Source organism: Balaenoptera borealis, assembly GCF_965194805.1.
Source record: "Balaenoptera borealis genome assembly, chromosome: 4".
NCBI lineage: Eukaryota > Metazoa > Chordata > Mammalia > Artiodactyla > Balaenopteridae > Balaenoptera > Balaenoptera borealis.
In genome coordinates, this window is record NC_138861.1 from 28,304,451 (window position 1) to 28,317,102 (window position 12,652).

The 12,652-nt window shown below is 36.6% G+C and overlaps 1 protein-coding gene across 2 annotated transcripts in view; it reads left to right on the forward strand.

Moving 5' to 3' along the window:
* MTTP (microsomal triglyceride transfer protein) overlaps positions 1-12,652 on the forward strand; it is a 56,403-nt gene that overhangs the window by 17,711 nt on the left and 26,040 nt on the right. For both annotated transcript variants that reach the window (XM_082390980.1, XM_082390979.1), the window contains exons 5-9: positions 5,316-5,423; positions 6,620-6,736; positions 7,013-7,152; positions 8,858-9,008; positions 11,156-11,313. In XM_082390980.1, coding sequence (XP_082247106.1) covers positions 5,316-5,423; positions 6,620-6,736; positions 7,013-7,152; positions 8,858-9,008; positions 11,156-11,313 — 674 coding nt within the window. The remainder of the gene's footprint in view (positions 1-5,315; positions 5,424-6,619; positions 6,737-7,012; positions 7,153-8,857; positions 9,009-11,155; positions 11,314-12,652) is intronic.

Genomic DNA, 12,652 nt, shown 5'->3' on the forward strand with positions numbered 1-12,652 from the left:
TATGAGAATGAAATGATCTAACTTAGATAAGTGATATTAACTTGTCATAAGAAATCAATAACTGGATTAAGTACAAAATTGAAGCTTTTGAAGGGGTATGGCATTTCTAAGATAGAGTTGATTCTTTAGAAAAGCATTTAGATTATTTTATAGCTACAACTGAAAAGCATTTTATATGTTAAAGTAATGAATGAACACTATAATATACATTGGAAGTTTGCTTTGAAAATTCTGTAACTGTGCATCTCTTACGGTTTGAGTCTAGTCTATTAAAATGGTCTTAGTATGTTTGGAATTGAAAAGCAATTTTGATCTGTGAATTATCAAGCATTACATATGTGGGTTTATGAAAAGTATAGATGTTATACTGACATGTATAAAAACATATTAGTATAAGATGAAAGCTTACTTTTAGGAACTAAAGTAGAAAAACAGAAAGGGATCATTATAGTTAAAACTACAAATCTCTAAAATTTCTTTAGATCCAAAATTTCTAGATTCAAACTAAAAGTGAAAACAAATACTTTAAAATATATATTTCAGACATGAAATATTTTGCTATTCATGATGCTCATTTTTAATAAAGTACTAAAAAGGGACTCACAAGAAGGATTATTATATCATCACTCTCCTATAACCAAACATGAATCACCATTTCAAGAATCCTTCTCTTCCTTCTGCACTTGTTAGAATACTTACCATGCTTCAGGCTTTGCTTGCAGGCCCTTTCTTTTATAAAGTTCACATCCTTCTAGCCAGCTGGAAATAACCATCCCTCTTCAGAACCCTCTTAGCACTTTATAGCTCACTCATGCCCCTCATTACTTTCCTTTTGGTCATTTGTGTTCATTGCTAGATTATGGGTTTTGGTGGAGAAAATTGCTGTTCCTCTTTACATTCCAGCCCTTTTGCTCCCTTCCTCCCCAAAGCATCCAGAACCAAGCCTTGCACTGACCAACTTGGTGTTCTGAAAGCCTTTCCCAAACCCCATACTCCCCTGAGCTTATTTCTATCCAAGCATTTATCACAGCGTGTTGCAATTCTCTCTTTACTTGTCTGCCATCCACATTCAGAGTAAGCTTCTCTTGGGTGGCAGTTGTGTCTTTATCTTGTATATTCAGCACCTTGTTCATAGTGGGAACTCAATAAATGTTTGTAAATTAAAGGAATGAACAAATAAGGTTATATGGGGCTAAAATGAGTCAGACTGTGAGGAAGTCTGTGCCTATTGTTTGCTTAATAATAGCTAAAACATACTTAGTGCTTAATGCCTGCACTGACTGAAGGCATTACATGAATTCTCTCTTTTTCCTCATGACAGCCCTAGGAAGCAGGTGCTGCTTTTTCGTCCTCTTGTAATAGATGAGGAAACCAAAGTTAAGAGAAGTAAAGAGACTTGCCTAAGGTCACACAACTGGCAAGTGGTGGAGCTGGTATTTAAAACAGAGGGTCTGTGCCGGAAACCTCTATATTTTACTGTGTTTTCGAGCTGGAATGTATTTGGGGGAAAAAAAAAAAGTCTCTCCGGTTGCCTTGTAGTCTTCTTTTTATTCTTCACTGTATCTATAACTGACTTGATTTTCATATGGCACAACTTTATTAACAACATGAATTACTGTTATTTTCATCTCTGGCCTTCCAATGTGGCAAGATGCTTGATTTCTAAAATATTAATTGCATTTATAATCTTAACGACAAACCAATCATTTTATAGCCCCTTGGGTAGCGGTTGAGTACAAAGTCTTTCGTTACACATACAAAAGGACTCAGTGCCCTCCCTGTTCAAAGGCTGGGATGGAGCTGCCACATCATTATTTCAGTGACTCCAACGTGCCATTTCTACAGGAGCTATTACTTGTGATGATTTACTGTAGCTACAGGTCAAAGTACATTGTGGTATCTTTCAATTACACAATAAAGTACTTGTTGGAAAAAACATGACCCTGGAGACTAAGAAGCCACTTGGACTTTTTAGCCACATCGCTGTCAGAAAGATCATTATTTAAACTATCACTTCATTTTACTATGAGAGAACTTGTGAAAGGGAAGACTGTACTGCTGTTTTCTCAAAGAGTATTTTCTATCCCAGGCTCAATTTAAGAAATTTCTGTGATTTCAAGGATACTCATCAGCATGTATTTTTGTCCTCCCAGAGCCCCCTGTTTTAAGCTCCCACATTTACATTGTAAAAGATATCTCATGGAAATACTTAGATGCATATTTATAGCACATATTTTTTTCCATGCCTACTTATCTCCCCTACTTAAATGTTTGGGTATGACTCTAGTTTTATCTACAAATCATAGATGAAGTTGGAAATATGACAGTTTTCTGGTTAAGACTGACATGCAAAAGATGCCTCAAGTTACAGTACTGGATGCTAATCCAATTAACTAGAATATTACCAGACTTCTATTTCTGCTTTTTGCTCAGTATTGATTACATTAATCATGTGGCTGCCAAGTCTGTCCCTTATTTTGTGTTGTTCCTAGACATTGATTTGCTCTCCGAATCTGGCAGTGTGGCTCCTGTACACACACGAAACCTCCCAAAGAAATGTGGCACCTTGAAAACCTTCTAATTCTTTATATATTTCTTCACTTGTCTGTTTTCCAATGTATCATTTCTTAGCTATGCTCTGTCTTAGATACATATGAAGGAGACATAGCTTCAGCTAAGTAGACCAGATAAAACGACTAATCTCTGTTTGCTGAGATCCTTTTTGTTTATTTTTGCTCTTTGACCAGTTAATGAAAATTTGCTTTCTCTTATTCTTAACGAATGTGTAAATTAAGGGAATGTATAGAAGTAATTTTTTCCTAAGGAAAAGAAATATGTATAATCCCTACTGATTCCAAGGGGAGATTGGCCCTCAAAATTATCCCAGAAGAGGCACTGAGTCTCCTTCCCCACAACCCTCGCCCCCCACCATGTTTAGTTTCCTTGGGTTAAAGTCTTAGTTTGTGACTAGTCTACTATGCTGCCGGTCTCTGGAAGTTTTGGGGACTGTGAATTTAGATAAGAGTCCTGTGCTCTTGGATGTTCAGAGCTCATTTCAGAACTGAATGAAGTAATCAGCTTTATGGCCTGAATATAATAAAACTTACTTAGTTCCTGTTGTGAAATAATGAATTTAAGATTATGGTTGTGTCAGCCATGTGGATTAAACTTCCAAGTTCTGATTTTTTATTTATTATTTTCTTAATTATCAAAACCCTACTCGATTCTAACAGTTTTGACATTTAGCTAATATGGATACCAGTGCTGTCTTCACTTTGGATCTCATTGCTCTGGACTAAAGGAAGAGAATTTAGGCCCCAAATGTAGCAGGCAGACAAAGGAAAAAGAGACTTGTCCACTTTTCTAGTTCTAGGGAAACAATAAAAGCTAATAGAAGGAATGAAAAAAATTTTTTCTGTCTCACAGTTTACGTTGCTCAGCCTTCCAGGAAAAAAATCAGCATACCATTTTCTTAGGTATCTAGCAGTCAAGATCAAAAGAAGTAGGAGTAACACGAGAGCATTTAACCTTATGCATAGTCTAAAGATTAAATCTGAGACCTGGGTTTCCTGAAATTTTAGGTAAAACTTTATAAATAGTTCAGGCATATTTTGTAGCTTGGAAGCAAAGTGAGGATACTGATGATAGTACAAGCATTTTTCCCACTTAATGGCTCCTCTCACTTTCTGAAGTATTTAAGGCTCAGACCAAAAAAGTCACAGGCCTTAGGCATGTGTGTATTGCTACCAGTAAGCCCTTCTGACTGTGTATGGGCTCAAGCGATCCAGTTATAAAGCTCTATTAGTCCTGATATTTGCAGATTCCATACTCCCAAATATTTGAAAAGAAAGTTACACTATAATTCCTAAAAGGAAAGAAGACCTAGTTTACAAAATAGAACATCAGAAACTCAGCCTTGGTTCTGAGAAATTGCCAGTGATTTGTTTGAGAATATGATCCCATGGATTTTCAGACACTGAGATCACTATTCCAGTTCCTTTTTAAGCTGGACAAACACAATTCCAACATTTATAGGTTCATCCACTGTAATGACTAAAATTAATTGCCAGATAAAGTACCTAATAAATCTATCACTAGGCAGAGTATATGTAGAAAATAAAAATAGAAAACTTGAGGCACTTGTTAGGATAATTCAGGTAAAGTATTTTCTTCTTCTAAGGGATGAGGGAGTTTTCATGTACACTAAGTTGTTCAGATTGGTATTAATTGAATTTATTGCATAATGGCTGAGCTTTCAGTTTTACTTGAGAAGTCATGGTTGGTTTTAAAGAGAAATAAGAAGGCATTCAGGATATTTCTGGTAGAAATGCCAGCTATAATTATCATAGACCTTGGGAATTTTTACAGGGAAGCTATATCCAACCTCTCCATTTCTAAATCATGTGACATGTTTGGAGTCAATACAGAGTAAAAAATGACAGCCTGCTTTCCAGAAAATTCTTTGTATTTTTATCCTTGTTTCCTAAACATGAGCTAAATGTTCAAAATGGTATGAGACATCGTTATTACCTCTGTGCCTATAAATCTCGAGGATGAAACAAAGCTAAGATAAGCCATTTATTTACTAGTGCAGCCAAATCACAGTCACCTTCCTCATTCCAACCTCCTTTTCCCACCTTCTAAAGAGAAACTCAAAGCAGCGCGTGGGGCAGGCCATACAAGATTAGCACCCTAAACCTCAAGTCTTCCAACCTTGTATGTCTCCTTATACCCAAGGCCAACATAAATGCTGTGGAGGGCAGAACATCAATCCTGTGGAATTTTGTCCGTGGGCATTTTGGCCACGTGTGGGCCCTTATCATAGCCCTTAGAGGCTATGCTGCCTCAGGGGTCTCAAGCATGGAGACTGCCATTCTCTTCCAAGAATCTATTTCTTTGATGTTATTTTAAACCTTGGTTAGTTTTTGTTTCAAGCAGAATCACAGGTAGAGAATGCATTGACATGTTTGAAGAGAATGTTCCTGATTTCTCTTCCTTGGGCAATCCTTCTTGTTTTCACAGAAATCCCACCCCGTATCGGCGCTCTCTTTCCTTCCCTATGTTATGCTCATCATATTCAGAGCCTTCATTAACAGTCTCCTGAAATGTCGTATTTGGACGGTCTAGCTTCTTAGAAATGTAAATAACTTCTTTTCACAAAAAAAGAAGTCCCAGCTTTGGACTAACAGATCTCTTTCTCCCAGAATTGATAGGGGGTGAGAATCTAACCTTCCCTGCTATTTATTTAACCAAATCTGGTAAATGATGCATTTTTGCTCTATTTATGTTTGTCCTTTTTTTTTTTTTTTGCCTAGGTCAAAGAGTTCTACTCATATCAAAATGAACCAGTAGCCATAGAAAATCTCAAGAGAGGCCTGGCTAGTCTATTTCAGATGCAGTTAAGCTCTGGAACTACCAATGAGGTACTTAACTAATATTATTAAGGATCCAGAAACGTATTTGTCAATAAAGTTACCAAAATTGTTTATATGGGTTTCTATCTGCAGAAATTCAGTAAAAAATGTTACTGCTGTGGTAATGTTTAGAAAAGGTGACTTGGGTGGTTATCTCATTTACATACGAAACGAATTGCCGTTTACCCCAATTTGTATTTGAATACAAGGTAGAAGGAATTAGAATCAGTCATACTAAGGAGACCTATAGAATGACTGAATGATAGAGATGCAAAAAACCTTGGAGAATATTCCAGTGGCATCCCTGTGCATCACTATCCCACGGGGAGCTTATTAAAAATATAGATTCCCTGGATTCACTGCAGAGATTCTGATTAAGTAGATTAGCATCTGTATTTTAACAGTTTCTCAGCTAATGTAGATGCACTGTCAGTTTGAGGAACCACTGGTCTATACAAACCCTCTTCATTTTATAGACGAAGAAACCGAGGTTGAACTAGGGAAGTTTAGTGACTCCTTCAGTACCATACCTGGAGTCAAAAGCAAAGCTGAGTCCAACTTTTCTTGTCTGAATTCAGCCAGTCCATCAGTGGGTGAGAAAATCTGATGGCAAGGCTGGGCCAAGGGAATGCTGGTTAGCTTTCTAGAATGAAGACTGGGGCTGGTGCTTGTAGAGGCCAGAGGGAAGACTCAGAGACACTAAACTGAGTCTGTATTGAGATACATTTGCCTACATTCAAATTGTTGATGTGACTTATAATGAGTTGAATTAATCCCACAGGTTTTTAAGGATTTTGAATCATACTCATCAAAGCATGTGCACGCACGCACGCACACACGCACACACAGCCTACATACAGCATTAAAAGTCAATTCCCCTTGCCACATAATTACCCATTTACGAGAGGTTTTGATTATGACCAGGCCATTTGTCCAATTCCTATTAGACATTAGAGAGAAGTAGGAAATCCTTTATTATTCCTGGGGCAATATGAAGGCACTCATAAGACTCAAACAAAAGGAATGGAAAAGAATCCACATGCTGCAGGAAACATTGAATTCTTCTGCCTTCCTAGCTTGTCAGCCTGGGCAGAAAGGCAGTCCCCCATGACATATTAGAACCCCAATTTTCAAGCCACTTCCCACTGGAATTCAAATGGTCCATGTGAGAATGCCAAACATTGTATTTTTGCTTTTCTTTTTAGGTAGATATCTCTGGAGATTGTAAAGTGACCTACCAGGCTCATCAGGACAAGGTGATCAAAATTAAGGCCTTGGATTCATGCAAAACAGAGAGGTCTGGATTTACAACCCTAAATCCGGTATGCTTGCTATCACTTTCTTTGAGGCAACCAAGTAATTACCTTTTGTAGAGATTATTTAAAAATAATAGGTGAATAAGGTAACAATATAATTTGGGAACACTTATAATTTTTAGTTTAGGGTATTAGTTTTATATAAATAGGTTTATCTTAATATATTGTAGGTTTGGGTGAGGGGGAAGTTCTTGTGAAGATTAAAAGATAATTCACTATTTGGCTTGATTCAAAGATAAAAAGCTAATTACTTGTTACAACCACGTATATTTATTTATTTAGGTCTTGGGTGTCACTTCGAAAGCCACATCTGTCACTACCTATAAGATAGAAGACAGCTTTGTTGTAGCTGTGTTCGCAGAAGAGATACATGCTTTGAAGCTGAATTTTCTACAAACAATTGCAGGCAAAATATTATCGAAGTAAGATAATGTTAGAATTTAAGTTTTCTTTACTGTTCTTTGATATATTATTATACTTGGTTTTAAAATATATATATGTGTATATATACATGCACATGTATATGTCGTGCTTCCTCATTTTGACTGAGTTCCTTTAAAACAGTGATTGTCTGTTCATCTTTATTTTTCATATTATCTACAATAATATATGGCATGTAATAAATACTTAATGTTTTAAAATAGAATTTCATTAAAAATAAATTGTTTATTGAATAGAATTTAAATTTTGAAAAGGCAAACTACTTGATTCATTCTCATTTATTTTCTAATTTCTCTGTCAAATGTTTTTAATGTTAAGAGTTAAAAAATGGTGGCATTTGTGTGTTCTCGCCTCAGGATTATTTTTTGTTATTGTTGTTAATAAGCACAGAAAAGTTCCATAGTAAAGTGATGTGACAGAATTTTTGATGTGATTTATAGTACTTACATATTCAAGCCTATTATTTCAATTGGAGAAAATTTCTCTGGTCAGAATAGTTCTCGCAGGCTAAAGAACTAGAATTTCAAATCTAAGAGTATGTATTATTTTCAAATTTTAACTCAGAAGAACATCTCTAGCATTAAATGTAAATTTTATCTTATGTCATTGTTTCTCAAATGTTTCTTCTGAAATAGCCCTAATGTCAGAGGTACATGGTTGCAAAATCTTGGGAGAAATGCTACAAACCATAAATGCTTGAAATTTTATTGAAGTCTCCTCTGGATTAGAACCTTGCATTCTACTTTGTACTAGATCCATATTGTTTTCATATATTTTCATATAAAATTAATATTTTTAATTACTTAGGTTTATCAGGTTTCCATTGCTCTATAACACACCACTCCAAACTTAGTGGTATAAAAAAACAGCAATCGCTTGACTATTCTCGCTCATAATCCTGGCACTTGCCTTGGTCCTGCTAGGCATGACCAGAGCTGCTTCAAAGGCTGCTCCCTCACCCATCTGGTGTCTGGGCTGGGAGACTCACACTACTGAGGGTCCTTATGCATCTCTCTTTATTTCCATGTGGCCTCTCAACACGGCAGGTTTGGGTAACCAGACTTCTTACATGGCAGCTCAGTTCTCTCGAGGTATGTGCTGCTAGCATGCCAGATGAAAGCTGAATTCCCTGTTATGACTTAGCCTTACAAGCCACATATTGAAACTTCTACTGTTCTCTGTGAGTCGGGGCAGTCACAGAGTCCTGCCCATGTTCAAGGGGAGGGATGTAGATTCCACCTCTTGAAGGGAGAGAGGCAAGCTTCTGAAAGAGCATATCAGATAAAAATATTATTGAGGCCAGTTTTGGAAAACAAGATTTCCTAATTGTCTTAGTTAATAAGTGAAACGTGGTTGTACTGAAGACATCATTTTCAGAGAGCTGGGCTAAATCCAAAAGAGGTGACATCACATATCCAGGCAAATTTTCTTTCCTATAGTCTCTTGTCATAATGTTTTTAAATTCCAGACTTAAATTTTCAAATCTTTGAGTAAAATTGTTGCTCCAGAAAAATTTCATAATTATCTTGAGGTTTCTGTTACTGCCGGAGATAGCACAGTTTGAAAGACATGGCCTTACAGAATTTGAATAAATTAGTATCTTGTTTGCCAAAAGAATGACAATTAGTAGCTTGTTCACTCAAAAGAATGCTGCTAATGTGATATTTCTCTTCCTTGGTTATGCAGGCAGAAATTAGAGCTGAAGACAACGGAAGCAGGCCCAAGACTGATGCCTGGGAAACAGGTTGCAGCCATCATTAAAGCAGTTGATTCGAAATACACGGCCATTCCCATTGTGGGCCAGGTCTTTGAGAGCGAGTGCAAAGGATGCCCTTCTGTAAGTGTGAGCAACTGCCTTGTGTGGCCAGATCATGGAATAATCATGGCTTAAAGTTCTGTTTTCCTTTTGTCTCCAATGGAAGCTTCAGTTAATTTGTAAAGAAAGTTTACAAAGAACTACCAGCCACCACTGAGTTATACTGGCAGTAGCCTAATAATATGCACCTAAGGTGATGCATAATACAACAATAATTAACCAGTGATTACCATCCACTCATTTCAAATAAAAAATGTTATGACTTAAGGAGAGCTTCCTCAAAGCAGCACTTAGAATGCAGTGGGGATAAGGGCCTCATGAAGTTAAGGGGAAGCATGGCATCAAGAGCACAGACAGGGGTCTGAATCCTGAAAGTTCTGCCATTTGGTAGTAATATGTCCACAGGTGAAATGTTTTACTGACCTCAGTGTTCTGAGAATTGCTGTGAGGACTAAAAAAGGATACCAAACTCTTTGCCTAAATTGGGAACACTTATTTACCATGCCCCAACCTCCCCTACAGTTACAGCCAGAAGTGAGATAGCACATCCCCAAGGCAAAGTGTAGATCATCTCGTAACATTTTTAATCCAACAAAGAGAAATTTCATTTATTGTATGAATCAGTTGTGATGTATGGCCACAGATACGACACTGGGTTCCAGCATTTCCTAATACTTCACCTCTTGTCAGGAGAGCAGACCCTTGGCTTCAGGCTCTGTTTGTAGCTACCAGAAGATGCTCTACCCTTGGCTATTATTAATGTTGAGAAAAGTAGACACATCAAGGACTAATACCATAATTTGCTTAAAGTGTGAGGCACTAATTCCTTGCTAGTTTCTCAAATATACCAAAATTGAATTAAGGGAAAAACAAAATGAGACCAAAAAATAATTGTTCTCACACTTGGTTTTTTCTTTTGTTTTTCTTCCATAAATCATCTCATGTTCTGGTGTAATTTTCTAATGTCATATGAGATGGAAATTATTTAGAAAGGTGACTAATGAAACCAATCATCTTTTCTTATGCTGTTAGTTTCTCCCCCACACAGTTATCCAACATTATGAGCCATCTAAGATTTTTCATAACTATTTCTTCATTACTGTGGGAAAGGTTTATGTCTTTGAGGAATTTGTTTTCCAACTTCAGTATAATGTCACCAGTGCAACCCTTTAAAGAAAAAAAAAAATCTGACTTCACATTGATATGCTCCCTGCCCTCAGAAATGACCCAGTAAATCTTTAGCTAAGTACAATTGGAATTTTGTTTTGGAATATCCTCTTAAGATTAGGTAACCAAAAGGGACTTGGAAAAAGAGCAAAATATATATCTGTTGCTTATTGGAAGGAATGAGTAATTTAAAAACTGGCAGCATGGACATTATTCAGAGTTAGAGGTCACTGATGAGATTTAATACATTTTTTTACAACTGGGGAAAAGTGGTAAACTACGAAAAATAAGTTTTTAGCTTATTTCTAAGCCAAAAGATGTCATTAATTAGAACTATTTACTATTTTTAAAACCACAGCAGCATAACAGTGGTGTATGTGAGAATTACCTTTATCTAAATAATACTCTACTTAACATGGATATATGAAATGAACAGTTCAGACCCCAGCAATATGTTTTACTATTGTTTGCAAACTATTTACTATTGTTTGCGTTTCATACAGCAGTAAAATAAAGAGAATAGGGAGCTCAAATTATTACAGAAACTGGTTTTCAGTAAGGTTCCAGTACGTAAGAAACCTGATACAATTCTTCAGCAGTTCTGATTTTTTTCCCCTCCAAAATATCCTGTTGTTAATGAAATTTTGGCATCATTTCACTATGGTAGTCAAAGTCTGGCCTCAGATAGAATTCCCTTGTTGTAACCATGGAATGGCCCATATGCCCAGAAGTCTGAGGTCCTTTGAGCTAAGTGCTAATAGACAAAAACAGTCCTCCTACAGGGGAATTGTGCACAGAGTCAGCAGGCCTCTGTGTTAGCCTCTGAGAGCCACAGGAGTGTGGTACGGACAGGGGGCGATCAGATATATTGAGGTAAGACACAAAAAGCTTCTTTGGCTTGTCAGATACAAAGGAAAGTTTATTTCCGGAAAGAACATCCTTTGTAAATGTGGATGTTCAGAATTATGAATGTGGTATGGGCCTGCGGCCATGTTTTGCAGCTCTCGGAGCACTGGCAGTCCATCAGAAAACACCTGCAGCCTGACAACCTCTCCAAGGCTGAGGCTGTCAGAAGCTTCCTGACCTTTATCAAGCGCCTCAGGACTGCAAAGAAAGAAGAGATCCTCCAAATCCTAAAGGCTGAAAACAAGGAAGTACTGTAAGTGCCCTGAACATTGTGTGGGGTTGTCTGTGGGAAAGCATTACTGGGTTATTGTTTATTAAGCAAGTAAGATCCCTTTTTAACCAACTGCCTCACCTTCCAATCAATTGTTTTGTTGTTTTGCGTTTTCATTGGACAGTTATACCTCAGTGCGGTAATGCAGTGGTTAATTGACCAGACGTGCAATAACAAGTTTTCAGTAGTGACTCAGAGTGAACATTGTTTTTTGAGTATTCATGAGTTTACATCAAGTCTGGATTGGTACATAGATGGGGGGGCAGGGCTTCATTGTGACACCATGGTGCCTGTGCTGCCTCGCTGTTGTGAAATTGTGTTCCCTAGCTATTTATTTACACTGGAAAAGATTTCAGAGTTGATTATAAAAACAAAAAACGAATATGATCTTTTCAGTTGAAAATGTGCTTTCATTTTTATGTGATCATCCCCATTGAAGCCGTGTTTTAAAAAGAAAATTGAGTACTGAGGTAAACAGCCAAAAGAATCCAGAGAAAAGAAATATGTACATCATTTGAATATTTGATGAGAGAGTGCTTTATTTGACATGCACAGTAAAGAGAGCTGACTTAATTCCCAAATTTACTTTGTAAATACAAATACGCTTTCTAAGTAAAAGTGTTTTGGTCTTGTAATATAAAATTTGTCTATAACTACAAATTCAACCATATGACACTAATTATCCTAACTAATGATATAGAACATGGCTCAATTCATTTGACAAACAGTGGAAACTAGCCATTAAGATAATAAAAAATAGAAAGTGGCCAAGTTACACACTCAGATGTACACACACACACACACACACACACACACACACACACACAGAGCAGCAGTAGTCACTGAGTTCAAGGGACTCAATTACCCAAGAATAAGAGAATTTAGTTTTTTTTCTGAGAAGTCTGTTTATTCTAGACTGTATTTGTTATTTACTCGCCTTGAAGACATTAAAAAAATTGATATGAATTCCATATGACAAACCACAAGTTAGTTGGGTACTATCTTCAAAAATAAATATTTAAACCAGAAGTTAAATATATGCAAAATCATAAATTATCAGACTGTTTTAATCATAGAACTTAGGAAAAATATATTTTAGAGTGACTTATCAAAAACAAAAATATGACAAGAATAGTGCAAAAATTAGCTATTTAGAACAGAGATTACACTAAGCCTTAGCCTATTTGTATCCTAAAAATTTTAAGGTGGCAATAATTTGTATGATTGCATGATGTAGTTTCTAAATCAGGTTATTTACACAATATTGTACCATATCATAGGTAACACACACGTAACGTAGTACCGTAGAAAAGATACTAGG